The sequence below is a fragment of the Leptodactylus fuscus genome, chromosome 6 (assembly GCF_031893055.1).
Source record: "Leptodactylus fuscus isolate aLepFus1 chromosome 6, aLepFus1.hap2, whole genome shotgun sequence".
Taxonomy (NCBI): Eukaryota; Metazoa; Chordata; class Amphibia; order Anura; family Leptodactylidae; genus Leptodactylus; species Leptodactylus fuscus.
The window spans coordinates 20,195,478-20,212,109 of NC_134270.1; the positions used below are offsets into that span (position 1 = coordinate 20,195,478).

The following is a 16,632-nucleotide window of genomic DNA, read 5'->3' on the forward strand; positions in this document are numbered from 1 at the left end:
AGGGGGCCCAAAACAGGTAAGGGTATGTGAGTATAAATGTTTTTTTTTTTTTTTTACTTTTTTCACCTCTTCTGGTCCTTATCTTCTTATACTCTGGGACCAGAGGAGATGAAAAAACCTGACTAGTTACAATCTGGATCGCTCATCTCTATTCACAATACTAACTGGTAACAAGAACGTAAGGAAAGAGCAACTTACCAATATATTATTGGATGGAGATGGTAGTCAGATGATAGAACAAATACTGTATGTTATGTAGATGGTAGTCAGATGATTGAGCACATAGATGGCAGTAGTCAGATGATGGAGCACATAGATGATGATAGTCAGATGATGGAGCACATAGATGGCGGTAGTCAGATGATGGAGCACATAGATGATGATAGTCAGATGATGGAGCACATAGATGGCGGTAGTCAGATGATGGAGCACATAGATGGCAGTAGTCAGATGATTGAGCACATAGATGATGGTAGTCAGATGATGGAGCACATAGATGGCAGTAGTCAGATGATTGAGCACATAGATGATGGTAGTCAGATGATTGAGCACATAGATGGCAGTAGTCAGATGATGGAGTACATAGATGATGGTAGTCAGATGAAGGAGCACATAGATGATGATAGTCAGATGATGGAGCACATAGATGATGGTAGTCAGATGATGCCACACAGAGATGATGGTAGGCAGATGATGGAGCACATAGATGGCAGTATTGAAATGAAGGAGCACATAGATTATGGTAGTCAGATGATAGAGCACATAGATGATGGTAGTCAGCTGATGGAGTACATAGATGATGGTGGTCAGATGATGGAGCACATAGATTGCAGTAGTGAGATGATGGAGCACATAGATGATGGTAGTCAGATGAAGGAGCACATAGATGATGGTGGTCAGATAATGGAACACATAGATGATGATAGTCAGATGATGGAGCACATAGATGATGGTAGTCACATGATGCCACACAGAGATGATGGTAGTCACATGATAGAGCACATAGATGATGGCAGGCAGATGATGGAGCACATAGATGACAGTAGTGAGATGATGGAGCACATAGATGATGGTAGTCAGATGATAGAGCACATAGACGGCAGTAGTGAGATGATAGAGCGCATAGATGATGATAGTCAGATGATGGAGCGCATAGATGATGATAGTCAGATGATGGAGCGCATAGATGACGGTAGTCAGATGATGGAGCACATAGATGATGGTAGTCAGATGATGGAGCACATAGATGACGGTAGTCAGATGAGGGAGCACATAGATGACGGTAGTCAGATAATGGAGCACATAGATGATGGTAGTCAGATGATGGAGCACATAGATGATGGTAGTCACATGATGCCACACAGAGATGATGGTAGTCACATGATAGAGCACATAGATGATGGCAGGCAGATGATGGAGCACATAGATGACAGTAGTGAGATGATGGAGCACATAGATGATGGTAGGCAGATGATGGAGCACATAGATGATGGTAGTCACATGATGCCACACAGAGATGATGGTAGGCAGATGATGGAGCACATAGATGATGGTAGTCAGATGATAGAGCACATAGACGGCAGTAGTGAGATGATAGAGCGCATAGATGATGATAGTCAGATGATGGAGCGCATAGATGACGGTAGTCAGATGATGGAGCACATAGACGGCAGTAGTGAGATGATAGAGCGCATAGATGATGATAGTCAGATGATAGAGCGCATAGATGATGATAGTCAGATGATGGAGCACATAGATGATGGTAGTCAGATGATGGAGCACATAGATGACGGTAGTCAGATGAGGGAGCACATAGATGACGGTAGTCAGATAATGGAGCACATAGATGATGGTGATCAGATGATGGATCACATAGATTATGGTGGTCAGATGATGGAGCACATAGATGATGGTAGTCAGATGATTCCAGACAGTTTCTCTGATTTTGCCCTTGATTGAACCATAGACAGTGACCTAACTGTATTATAAGACACAGGAAAGCGCCAAACAAATAAACAGAGCACAGGGCAGGCTTCGGCGCACATACCTCGCTGGTGCGACCATTTTAGGCTCATATTCCTTGTAGAGTTGTGAGGTCCTTTCTCTGGGGGATGTCACCGCTGAGGAACACTATAAATTGTAACATGCTGTAAACATTATAAAGTTTTGAAGAGTTTTGTGTATTTTCTTATATATATATATATATTTTTTTTTAGAATCCAATTAAACACGTGAATTAGTGAGATAGAAATAACAATATTCCCGGGTCCATTTAGAAGAGGTTTCTGGATAATTATACGACATTTTAATTCTGCTGTAACTATTTCATTACTGAGAAATCTTAATTAATGAGATTAACTCATGTAAAATGCTGCCGATAACCTCAGTACAAGAAGATGATTAAATCCTGTATAATTATTTTACCTCAGTGCAGTCACAGCCCCAAGCATCTATGCATGAACAATTCAGAGATGTCATCCTCCTCCTGGAGAACAGCACTGGAAGGGTCAGCCCAAGGTATGTACTGATATATCCGTTATATTCTAAAGCATAGGGGACAGTATTATAGTAGTTATATACTTATACATAGGGGTAGTATTATAGTAGTTATATTCTTGTACATAGGAGCAGTATTATAGTAGTTATACTCTTGTACATAGGAGCAGTATTATAGTAGTTATATTCTTGTACATAGGGGCAGTATTATAGTAGTTATATTCTTGTACATAGGAGTAGTATTATAGTAGTTATATTCATGTACAGAGGGGGCAGTATTATAGTAGTTATATTCTTGTACATAGGAGCAGTATTATAGAAGTTATATTCTTGTACATAGGAGTAGTATTATAGTAGTTATATTCTTGTACATAGGAGTAGTATTATAGTAGTTATATTCTTCAAAAAACAACACTTTTAGAAAAAATAGAGAAGTAGCTCACCTATCTTCCGTTCACTTGTCCTCCTGTGGTGCACGACCCTGTTCTCCTTGACCTCTTGGAGCAAAACGATGAGAAAAAATTCCATAAAAGGATTCAAACAAAGTTTGAAGGATCTGCAGCTCAGAGGAGGTTAAAACTCAAAAAAAACTTTATTTCATACTTTTAAAAGGACTCACCCCAAATGGGTGAATACATTCAGAGGTTTAACAACAGAACATATTGAGAAAAAGATAGAAAAATGTGAAAATAAAACCAAAAACCGCTGACGCGTTTCGGGACAGATTTTTAGTGTCCCTTAATCATAGCGGAATACAGCCTCCTGTATTCCGCTATGATTAAGGGACACTAAAAATCTATCCCGAAACGCGTCAGCGGTTTTTGGTTTTATTTTCACATTTTTCTATCTTTTTCTCACTATGTTCTGTTGTTAAACCTCTGAATGTATTCACCCATTTGGGGTGAGTCCTTTTAAAAGTATGAAATAAAGTTTTTTTTTTTTGGAGTTTTAACCTCCTCTGAGCTGCAGATCCTTCAAACTTTGTTTGAATCCTTTTATGGAATTTTTTCTCATAGTTATATTCTTGTACATAGGAGTAGTATTATAGTAGTTATATTCATGTACGTAGGAGCAGTATTATAGTAGTTATATTCTTGTACATAGGAGCAGTATTATAGTAGTTATATTCATGTACATAGGAGCAGTATAATAGTAGTTATATTCATGTACGTAGGAGCAGTATTATAGTAGTTATATTCTTGTACATAGGGGCAGTATTATAGTAGTTATATTCTTGTACATAGGGGCAGTATTATAGTAGTTATATTCATGTACATAGGAGCAGTATTATAGTAGTTATATTCATGTACATAGGAGCAGTATTATAGTAGTTATATTCATGTACATAGGAGCAGTATTATAGTAGTTATATTCTTGTACATAGCAATGATCCCCTCACCAACCGCACTTCAGACTGTCCATTCTCATCTTTTGAACCTGTTACAGAAGAGGAAGTCTCCCAACTACTTTCTTCATCTCGCCCTACAACCTGCAGCAGTGACCCCTTCCCCTCACACCTTCTCCAATCTCTGTCGCCTGCTGTCACTACTTACCTTACTAAAATATTTAACCTCTCTCTTCTGGAATCTTCCCATCCTCCTTCAAGCATGCTGTTATAACCCCGCTATTGAAAAAACCCTCCCTGGACCCGTCCTGTGCTGCTAACTATTGACCTGTCTCTAACCTCCCCTTCATCTCTAAACTCTTGGAATGCCTGGTCTATTCTCGTTTAATCTGCTATCTCTCTGCTAACTCTCTGCTTGACCCCTTACAATCTGGTTTTCGCACTCTACACTCTACTGAAACGGCTCTCACAAAAGTCTCCAATGATCTCCTGACGGCTAAATCCAATGGTGACTTCTCTCTTCTTATTCTACTGGACCTCTCTGCAGCTTTTGACACTGTTGACCATCAACTCCTCCTCACTATGCTCCGCTCAGTCGGCCTCAATGACACTGCGCTCTCCTGGTTCTCCTCTTATCTCTCAGACCGCACCTTCAGTGTATCATTTGCGGGCTCTGTTTCTTCCCCTCTTTCCCTTGCTGTTGGGGTTCCTCAGGGCTCGGTCCTAGGCCCCCTGCTCTTTTCTCTCTACACAGCCCCCATTGGACAAACCATCACCAGATTTGGCTTCAGGTACCATCTTTATGCTGATGACACCCAATTATACACATCTGAATGCAGCGGCCAGGCTCATCTATCAGGCTAGACGCTACAGCGATGCCTCCAGTCTGTGCCAGTCACTACATTGGCTGCCTATTCATTACAGAATACAATATAAAGTTATCCCCATCCTCCACAAGACTCTCCATAATGCTGCACTTCCATACATTTCCTCCCTCATCTCTGTCTACCGCCTAACCCGTGCTCTCCGCTCACTCAATGACCTAACACTTACATCCTCTATTATCAGATCCTCCCACGCTCATATACAAGACTTCTCCCGAGCTGCACCACTTCTCTGGAATGCTCTACCCCGGACAATCAGATTAACTCCCAATTTCTACAGCTTCAAGCGCAAACCAAAGACGCATCTGTTCAGACAAGCCTATCACAATTTCTAACGTACACCCTTAACCCTCCTCTGTACCCGCTCCCACACTTCCCCACATAATATGATGTCATCTCAGGATAACTTTATAGGTCCAAGCTCCATCCACATGTTAAAGGACACGACTGTCGACGGCTCATAAAGTTTTATGTTTGTGTAATGACAGTCACCTCTATTACAAAAGTGTCTGACCTCTGCATAAGCAATGCCGCCCCTGCTACCTCTTGTGTCACCCCCTCTACCTCATAGATTGTAAGCTCTTGCGAGCAGGGCCCTCAGTCCCATTGTGTGAAATGACTTTCTTTGTAATGTATCTGTCTGTATTTGAACCCTACAAATTGTACAGCGCTGCGGAATATGTTGGCGCTATAGAAATAATTTTTTTTATTATTATTATTATAGTAGTTATATTCTTGTACATAGGAGCAGTATTATAGTAGTTATATTCTTGTACATAGGAGTAGTATTATAGTAGTTATATTCTTGTACATAGGAGCAGTATTATAGTAGTTATATTCTTGTACATAGGAGCAGTATTATAGTAGTTATATTCTGGTACATAGGAGTAGTATTATAGTAGTTATATTCTTGTACATAGGAGCAGTATTATAGTAGTTATATTCTTGTACATAGGAGCAGTATTATAGTAGTTATATTCTTGTACATAGGAGCAGTATTATAGTAGTTATATTCTGGTACATAGGAGTAGTATTATAGTAGTTATATTCTTGTACATAGGAGTAGTATTATAGTAGTTATATTCTTGTACATAGGAGCAGCATTATAGTAGTTATATTGTACATATGAAGCAGTATTATAGTTGTTATATTCTTGTACATAGGGGCAGTATTATAGTAGTTATATTCTTGTACATAGGAGCAGTGTTATAGTAGTTATATTCTTGTACATAGGGGCAGTATTATAGTAGTTATATTCTTGTACATCGGGGCAGTATTATAGTAGTTATATTCTTGTACACAGGGGCAGTATTATAATAGTTATATTCTTGTACATAGGAACAGTATTATAGTAGTTATATTCTTGTACATAGGAGCAGTATTATAGTAGTTATATTGTACATATGAAGCAGTATTATAGTTGTTATATTCTTGTACATAGGGGCAGTATTATAGTAGTTATATTCTTGTACATCGGGGCAGTATTATAGTAGTTATATTCTTGTACACAGGGGCAGTATTATAATAGTTATATTCTTGTACATAGGAACAGTATTATAGTAGTTATATTCTTGTACATAGGAGCAGTATTATAGTAGTTATATTGTACATATGAAGCAGTATTATAGTAGTTATATTCTTGTACATAGGAGCAGTATTATAGTAGTTATATTCTTGTACATAGGAGCAGTGTTATAGTAGTTATATTCTTGTACATAGGGGCAGTATTATAGTAGTTATATTCTTGTACATCGGGGCAGTATTATAGTAGTTATATTCTTGTACACAGGGGCAGTATTATAATAGTTATATTCTTGTACATAGGAACAGTATTATAGTAGTTATATTCTTGTACATAGGAGCAGTATTATAGTAGTTATATTCTTGTATATAGGAGCAGTATTATAGTAGTTATATTCTTGTACATAGGAGTAGTATTATAGTAGTTATATTCTTGTACATAGGAGCAGTATTATAGTAGTTATATTCTTGTACATAGGAGGTAGTATTATAGTAGTTATATTCTTGTACATAGGAGTAGTATTATAGTAGTTATATTCTTGTACATCGGAGTAGTATTATAGTAGTTATATTCTTGTACATCGGAGCAGTATTATAGTAGTTATATTCTTGTACATAGGAGCAGTATTATAGTAGTTATATTCTTGTACATAGGAGGTAGTATTATAGTAGTTATATTCTTGTACATAGGAGTAGTATTATAGTAGTTATATTCTTGTACATAGGAGTATTATAGTAGTTATATTCTTGTACATAGGGGCAGTATAATAATAATTGTGAAGATGCCTTTTTGCTTGTGGCTTGTCCTTGTGTTTTCTCCATGGTCCTGAAGAATGGTGAACATTACGTATGTACTTTTAACCTTCATAGAGAGTATCTCACTTTATATACATGAAAGAATATCTTATACATTATGTTGAAGCTTTGTTCCTACAATGATTTCATGTGTTTTTCCTCTGATCTATCCAGCGTTATAATCCCGCATATTTTTTATCCTCTGTAAACTTCCATGTTGTATCATCTACCAATGACTTAGTTCTGTTTACTTTAGGCAGCCATCTTGGAAATCCAATTCCTGCACTTAAGAAATAGAAGCTTTATAACCCTTCACTTGAGAACTTCTCATACAATCTTGCAGTACTGCTGAGTTGTTTCCAGTTATGAAGTTGTCTCGGTGCTATAGAAACCCCCTCTAAGAGCCATATCATGAGGACTCTCCATATTTTAGAGCTGCCTCGTAGCAATTTCTGATTGGAAAATTGGAAATGGCCTTTTGTGGTTGTCAGTAATTCTTCCAGATGCCACAGGCTGAATATCGTCCTGCCGCTCGCACTGACTCCAATCCCAGACTCTTATTGATGTATATTTCAAGGTTCATTAAGTTTCACAATAAAGAGGCCGGTACTATAAAGGGGAGAGAATAGGATGGAGGAGATGGGTCCGGTGAGGAGGGGATGAGGCTTCAGTATCACAGATCTGCCTGGGGCTCACTGATAGGGCCGGGCATTGTGTGGCGTGATGACTGGGCGCTGCACGCTAATACCTGCACCAGAACCTAATATTAATGTAAGGGGCCCAGTGAGGGACAAAATACAGAGCAGCGACCTCACATGTATACAGGGACAGATATACTAATCCTGCCTGCTCTACACTAGATTTATCACAGTGTCCAATGCTGGATGAGATATCTGGACTGTCTGTTTTTTTGTTAGGTAACTGTCCAACATAATTATGCCCCAAAATTTAGTGCATTTTTTGCATACTAAGCCACACCTTTTTGACACTTCCCACCGATTTACTGATAAGCACCGCCCCCCCCCCCCCCCCCCCCCAACAGTTCAGGTATACATGTGGGCATGTCAGGTTTTTATGCAAAATCTACTAGTATTCTGGCATATTTTCAGGCACTCAGTATAGTGGACCCCATAGATTAGCACCTAGTGAATATAAAGGATTGGCAGGTTATATTACCATATCGTTAATAACAATATCAAGACATTAGGTAAATCTGAAATAGACAGGTAGATTGAGAGAGAGAGAGAAAGATGGATGATGCATGGATAGATAGATAGATAGATAGATAGATAGATAGATAGATAGATAGGAGATAGATAGATAGATAGATAGATAGATAGATAGATAGATAGATAGGAGATAGATAGATGATAGATAGGAGATAGATAGATAGATAGATAGATAGATAGATAGATAGATAGATAGATAGATAGATAGATAGGAGATAGATAGATAGGAGATAGATAGATAGATAGATAGATAGATAGATAGATAGGAGATAGATAGATAGATAGATAGATAGATAGATAGATAGATAGATAGATAGAGGTACAGTTACTTAGAGCTTTCCTTAGGGTTCTTCCATCGAGTCCCCTTGGGGTGCAGTGAACCTATTTACATTTATAGGATAAACGCATTTGTTTCAACTGTAAAATCAAAATTAACACCAAAAATTCACATCAAACTGCATGCCATTTTTAATCTACAGTTTTGAGATATAATTAACTGCATGGTGTGAATGCATCCTTAAAGAGGACCTTTCATGAGTTGGGGCACATGCGGTTTTATATACCGCTGGAAAGCTGACAGTGCTGAATTCAGTGCACTATTGGCTTTCCCGATCTGTGCCCTAAGTGAAGTACCGGTACCGTAGCTTTTCACAGTCAGTCAGGTACGTCCTTCTGCACAGCAGCGCCTATCCCACTGTACTGTGAGAGCGGGGAGGAACGCCCCCTCCCCTCCTGATAGTGCTTGTCCATAGACGGGTACTGGGGAGACGTTGGTGCTTTTCCACCCTAGATTGGCCCAGGTATGTGCAGGATCAGGTAGCGCACTTCTCTATGGTCTTACTTGCTAAGATTTCTTTTTTTTTTTTTTTGTTAATGTAGATTGTGAGCCCCACATAGAGCTCACAATGTACATTTTTCCCTATCAGTATGTCCTTTTTTTGGAATATGAGATGGAAATCCATGCAAACACGGGGAGAACATACAAACTCCTTGCAGATGGTTTTTTTCCCATGGCGGGATTTGAACACCAGGACTCCAGCGCTGCAAGGCTAAGATTTCTGTTGCTGAAAAGTCATGTTATAAACTTTTGAATACGCAACTTTACCTCAACTAGTCAGATTGGCAGGGGCAGGCCCCCACTTAACAAGTTCCATGTAATACTAATTTTTACCACCCCATCCCAGAGTCATGTGACCTCCTCGCCCCCATACACTCTAGTACTTACCTTTGAGAACCCTGAATTCTTCTGCCAGATATACTGTAATGTCTCACAGTTTGTATGCTCAGTACTGCCAGCTAGTGGTGAGAAAGTGAACTACATGATTGCATCTGTGTATACCTGTGTGATTCTGATATTAGCTGTGTCCATCTGAATTTGTGCACATATGTGTGTATGTAGCTTTATATGTGTGGTTATATACATGTTTGTTTACTGAGTATATTATGTCTGTGGGTATACAAGCATGTAAATATGTCTGTCTGTGTCCATGTATATAGTATGTGTGTGTATGTATGTATCTTTCTATGCATGTATAATATCCATGTGTATTACTATATGTAAACAAAGAATGAGTTTGTTTGTCTGCGTGCATGTATGTGAATGTACGTACAGTATCTTTGTGTATACATGTATAATGTCTGTGGGCATTTATATATGTGTGTATGAGTATCTTTGTGTGTCTGTATGTACAGGTGTATCAGTGTTATCCTGAACTTATGCAATTGGTTAAACTGCTGCAGTCAATGACAAAAAGATTTTTCTGACTTTTCCTTGTTTTTGTGTCTTTTATGATCTCGCACTGCAACAGTATAACAAAGTGTAGAAGTTCAAATTAACCCTTCTACATCTGTATGTGTGTCTGTATATGTGTGTATGTCTGTGTCTATATACTGTATGTATGTGTCTGTATATGTGTGTGTCTGTATATGTCTGTGTGCATGTATATGTATCTTTGCATGTGTATATTTCTGTGTGCACGTAAGTGTCTGTATTTATATGTCTGTGTGTGTACATGCACGTGTGTGGTATGGATGTATGTGTATTATGCATCTGTGTATATACATCCCCTGCTCTTAACATGTATGTGTATGAATGAGTTTATATGTGTGTGAATGTATATGTGTGTGTATAGGTAAGTGTATATATGTATGCACAGTGCATGTATGTATATGTGTATGTACAGTACATGCATGTGTGTGTATGTATATACGTGTGAATATGTATATGCATGTATGTGTCTATATGTGTGTATGTGTATATATATGTATGCACAGTGCATGTATGTATATGTGTATGTACAGTACATGTGTGTGTATATATGAATGGATGTTTGTTCAGCATTCTTATAATGCACAGTCCATGTAAGATTTTGTATATTATAGTGTTACTCTCCCCCGGGAGCCATTGGCCACTTGCAGCCTCTTCTCTATTATTCTCGGCTACCTTAATCCCCGTCCTCCTTAACCCTTTGCCTCCTACTTTAACAATCTGTCCCCGAGCACTCCAGACACTAAGTCACAGTGTGAAGGGAATGAAGAGCTAGCAGAGAATAAGGGGTTAATGAGTGCCAGCTCTGCACCCTAGCGGTGCCCTGTTAACCCTATGCCATAAAAAAAGTCCAGACAAGTACGATCGCATCATTACTACTGACTAGACTGCAAGCTCTTTGTGCAAGGAGTTTATCTTCCTTCTAGACTCTTCTTCAGTATCTATGTTATAGGATGTATTCTGAGGAAGGGGCCCCTGCGTTCATGTAGAGGGTCCCATAAGATCCGGATGCAGGAGAATTCCCACCGAGTGACAAATAAAAGCCTGGATTCTTGTACATGAAGCGAGGGGGGGGGGGGGGGGAGTGCTCAGCTGCTCCTATGAACACTCTGGAAGGGAGCCATGACTATCCCCCATACATCTGTGATCCCCGCTGCTGTCATCTCTAGGATAATCCCATTGATTTCCATACCTCCTTCTATCACCCACAAGAACGTGTTCTTCCTTACAAAAGACTGGACGTGACCTCCTCAGCCGGCCCTTGACATCCCACCGGTCTGCAGCTCCCAGCGCCCTCCACCACCACCACCCCCAACACCCCACTACACAGGACCCCTCACCCTGGGGTAAACATGTTCCTTAACTAGTGAAATGGTGACGCCTGTATCAATTGATGCAGGGATAAAACCACTGTGGGCGGACTTCACCGAGAACATCTCCTCCTCTTGTTTTACTAGTGCAGGCGGCAGCTTCTCCTATTCATTGAAGAACAGCTTTTAACATCTGCAGTGAGAGATCAGGGTGAGTACCGGCGGCCCCTCGGCTGTAGGATCATACATGGGGTCTGCAGACCATGCTCTTCACCAAAGGCAGTAGATAAGAACCCGAGGTTTGCACCACAATTTGTAGATTTTTATGTATTGGGATTAAAGAAGGATAGATTTTTTTTTCCATGGCAGATGTATCTGGGCACCGGGGAGGGGTGCGGGGTAAGGTTATATGATTTAAAACTCTCATGATGTAAGAATCTTGGCTGGGCTGAGATATCTGGAAGGGGGGTGGGGGGGGGGGGTAATGCTTCCTAGAGTCACGTTTCCAGATATTGCCTTATTGACGGGTTGTCAGAGTGTTAAGATAAGTGATCTGGGACTTAGACCACTTAGGCTGGCACTGGATGTACAGAAGCTCCTTCCCAAGCTTTCCTTGATGTGTCTGCAATCGGAGCCGTTTGATGCTGAAGGCTTCCTCATGGGATCCTAAAGCTCCACCATCCAGAATCCTCTCACCCAGACTTTTTTTTAAGGAGGAAAGGGAAGCTTTGAAAATCAATATTATGTCTCGTTTTTTGCCTTCTTCTCCGTCTTTGAGCTGGTAACGTGCATTATACATGCAATGAGACACTATCTACTTTGTGGATCTAGCCCCCGTGGGGCGGTGGGTTTTCTGATGCTTGTGCACACATTACCATAAGGAGGGGTAGGGAGCATTTATTGTTACTGAGATTTCGTTGTATTTTCTATTCCCCATATCCAGGAGCTGCCTCCATACATGATGGGCTAAAGCGTCACTTGACATGCATACGGTCAACGTCTATCATTCCTTGGCACGGCTCTCATTGGGATGTATCCGGAAGCCCATCTACATGTTGAACATTTGAGCAGCCTTCGATCTGGGATAAGTTGTGTGGCTTCCAAGTCTTCCAGTGTTACCACCAGTGGAATATCTCGATGACGGAGAAAGAAATGAGCCCATGGACAATGTCAGATTGGAGAGGATGCTACTTGTAGGACGATAATTCAAGCCTTCACCTTACATTTGGCCATATATTGACTCGGCAACCAGCAAAAAAAATTCTGCCTCACCTTATTGTTAAGGTTCAAGGCTGGTCACTGGTTGATCATGAGGTGGCAACACGTGCTACTTCTTGTGGTCTACTTAGATCCACTTGGTCTTCTTTATCATTGTGAAGCCGCAGCAAAAGCTAAAGGTAACAAGAACCAAGGTCCATCTAAAAAACCTGCCAACCCTCCCAAAGGGAAGGACCTTAATGCCACAGCTGTGCCCATTCCTGTCACCACAAGGAAGGTGAAGAACCCGGTTGCACTACCTTACGAGAAGTGCTTGGGCTATTATGATGTCAGTGGTCAATGGGACAAAGAATTTGACTGTAACCACACCACTCATCCCTACTGTTGTGGGACTTGTTCTTTACGATATTGCTGTGAACAACGGAGCAAAAGACTGGACCAAATCCAGTGTAAGAAGTTGATTTGGGTTGTAACCACCAAACCCAATGATGTTATGGTGGAAGTTGATGCCTATGACCCACTCAATGACAAAACCAACACCACTGTATACATAACCTGTGGGGTCATCACCTTCATATTTATCGTTGGGGTATTTGCCAAAGTGGCTTACGACAAAGCAAGACGACCTCCTCGGGAAATGAACATTCACAGGTAAGGCGAACCGATGTCTTGGCCACATGTAGGGGCACAATAAGCATACAAAAACTAAAAAATACTACACTACTTAGTACTAAACCCTTGTACATAGACACTTTGTCCTGTCCATTCGATATGAGAATTCAGTGATGGCAAAAAATTTCCAAATTTCGTAACTATTCCATAGTCACCTCAATCTTCTTATGAACATTTCTCATGGTATTACTAAGTGGTATCAATTCGGTTTTGTCTCCTGTTGACCATACGAATTGCGTTTCTTGAGAACATCCCGTCTTCTGTTTGGGTCCATGTTTTGTTCGAGCTTTTTGATGGAAGATTCTATCTTTTCCGAGTTGTCTATACCGATGCGCTGGATCTTCTTGTAAAGAATAGAACGTGGCATACATCTTCTGCCCTGGTGGTTGACTTATTTGGTCAAGAATGTTTTTTTTATTACTTTCGATCATTACTTTAGTATTTAGATGATCGAGCACCGGGAGTGTCTGTCAGGAGAAACTTGTCATGGAATGGTGAGATGTCCATGTAGAGTTGTCAGGAATAACCGGAGAAATAACACATTTATTAGATTTCCTTTCAGTTTGTTGGCATTATATAACAGTACATTTGGGATCCGCGGCCCCCGAATGCCCATTAATGAGACACATGGGTCCTGTGACTCTTCCAATCCATTAATCCTTCCTCAAACCTGAAGTGACAGCCGGTTGTTGTACAGAAAATAAATGGCTGTTGCATATTTAACGGGTTTAAGAACAGAGGATGTCATTATCAACACCCCGTAAGGTACATCAAGATGTGGATCTCTCTACAGGGGGTTGTCACATCAGCACATTGTGTTTAAGATGTTGGTCCATCAAGTGTCAGATTCTTGGGTTTATACTGAATCTGGGTTGGTTTCTTATTAAAAAGTTATCGTGGGAATGAGGAAATGCACATTGACCTGACTACAAGGGCAACGATAATGGCTTATAGGTCTACAAGCTGTCTTGAAGGTCAAGAGTAACAAGAGTCAAAGTCCATCCAAAATATCTTGTCTAAAAGAATCTGTAGACTCTTTGATTCCAACAAAAATGGTGAAGAACCCATCTGCCCATGGTCAGAGAGAGGGAAGGTTCCTGCACCTCCGATAAGGTTGGCTTGCTCGGCCAACAGCTAACCCTTCCGCACCCCATATACTGTATGTATATTCAAGGGTGACTGGAGAGCAATCCAATGCCAGATGGCTTTGGTGGTGGTATACGGAGAGGATTGGGGGTGCATGGTAATACTAACCTTATTGGAGGTGCATAGTGAGACTCAACATGCCACGTCTTTAGTCTTTAGTCGGAGGTCCCATATACATAAGATGGTTGGTTTTTCTATGATCGTCAGGTTTGGTTGACTTTTCGGTTATGTATGTAGGGCCTTAACTACCCATTCCATTACAGACACACATGATTTGCATGATACTGTTGGTAGGTATGGTATATACCCTATACGTACCCCACGGGGGACACGTCATTCTTCCAAGGGTGGTCATGTTGTACAGTCATTGTATGAATATAACCTTGGGGATACTTGGGGATAAAAACCCCAATAGAGTAGACCATATCGATGCTGAAGGTCTGGAGGTTCTCTCCAATTGTGTCATCTTCTATGACTTGGGACAACTCAACAACCATGATTACCCCACCACCACCACCACCACCACCACCATTCCCTCATCTATAATCATTGTCATTGACTATAGAGAAATATAATCATGGATTCCCATTAGACAGATTCTTCTAGGGGTTGACCAAGATTAGAAAACCATGGCTACCTTCTTTCAGAAATAGCACCACCCCTGTCCACAGGTTATGAATGGTATTGCAGCTAGGCTCCATGTAAATGGATAGGGTTGAGCTTTAATTGCATCCAAAACATTTTGTGGTGAGCTATGTTGCATTAAGGTTTGCTGTATTCTTCCACATCGGGGTTAACATGGTCACCTGCATAGATAATGGGATGACAACCAGTCATATAAGGCAGGTCGATGCTCATAAAGGTTGTCACCTGCTTTCTACAAACTCAAATTGGCTTTGTTATGCACCTACTGCACTGTGTCAGTCATTACTGTAGTTCTGGAATTCTATTTATGAACCAGGAAGATCAGACAGAACAGATCCGTATCCATCAGCCTGGACTTGATCAGTTAAGTCAATGCTGGGAAGTTACAATGAGATCATTCATCGCCCTCAAGATAACATAGAAACGTCTAGATATTTGGAATTGCTATATCTATCCTGGGAGAGAACATGAGGTCATTGCCAGCCAATCAGAAGCAGCATCACGTTACATAACCATCTCTCCTATCATTTTACTTCCTTTAATGTAATCTGAGTATAAATTTTTTAAAAATGTGAAAATCTTCTCCCATACCCAAGCAGGGGCACTGACAACCAAAATGGCCACTGCTATATCTCTGGCCTAGGTTGTCACCAAGTTTTACAGGCTTCTGCCGGGTTGTAGGCAAGCTGAGTGACAACCCCACGGCAGCCATATTGGTGGTAAGGAAGGAGCCAACCATTGAACACCTTGTAGACCTGTAAGACATGGCGGGTGATTAGTTATACCCAAGCGTAAGGATAATAATAATAATAATACACAGATATTGATTAGTAGAAAGGACATTATTAGCAGTAAGTGACAGGCTTCTCTATACAGCCACCATAGCTACCTGCAAATACTATACCATATGTACAACGTCTACAGGAGACAGGAGATGGAGAGATGAATGGATAGATGAATAGCTAGGTAGACGGATAGATGGATAGATAGGAAATAGATAGATAGATAGATAGATAGATAGATAGATAGATAGGAGATAGATAGATAGATAGATAGATAGATAGATAGATAGAGAGAGAGAGAGAGAGAGAGAGAGAGATAGATAGATAGATAGATAGATAGATAGATAGATAGATAGATAGATAGATAGATAGATGTATAGGTAGGTAGGTAGGTAGGTAGATAGATGACTGGATGGATGGATGGATGGATGGCTAGATAGAAGAAAGATGGATAGGTAGGTAGATAGATAGATGTATAGGTAGGTACATAGGAGATAGATGGATAGATAGATAGATAGATAGATAGATAGATAGATGTATAGGTAGATAGATAGATGGATGGATGGCTAGATAGAAGATAGATGGATAGGTAGGTAGATAGATAGATAGATAGATAGATAGATAGATAGATAGATAGATAGGTAGATAGATAGATAGATAGATAGATAGATAGATAGATAGATAGATAGATGACTGGATGGATGGATGGCTAGATAGAAGATAGATGGATAGATAGGTAGGTAGATAGATAGATAGATAGATAGATAGGAGATAGATAGATAGATAGATAGATAGATAGATAGGAGATAGATAGCTAGATA

The 16,632-nt window shown here is 40.2% G+C and overlaps 1 protein-coding gene across 11 annotated transcripts in view; it reads left to right on the forward strand.

The window, feature by feature from the left end:
- Nucleotides 1-11,377: 11,377 nt before the first annotated feature.
- SHISA6 (shisa family member 6) overlaps nt 11,378-16,632 on the forward strand; it is a 171,984-nt gene continuing 166,729 nt past the window's right edge. For all 11 annotated transcript variants that reach the window (XM_075279445.1, XM_075279447.1, XM_075279450.1 and 8 more), the window contains exons 1-2: nt 11,378-11,559; nt 12,292-13,217. In XM_075279445.1, the coding sequence (XP_075135546.1) occupies nt 12,658-13,217 (560 nt within the window). In that variant the 5' untranslated portion in view covers nt 11,378-11,559; nt 12,292-12,657. The remainder of the gene's footprint in view (nt 11,560-12,291; nt 13,218-16,632) is intronic.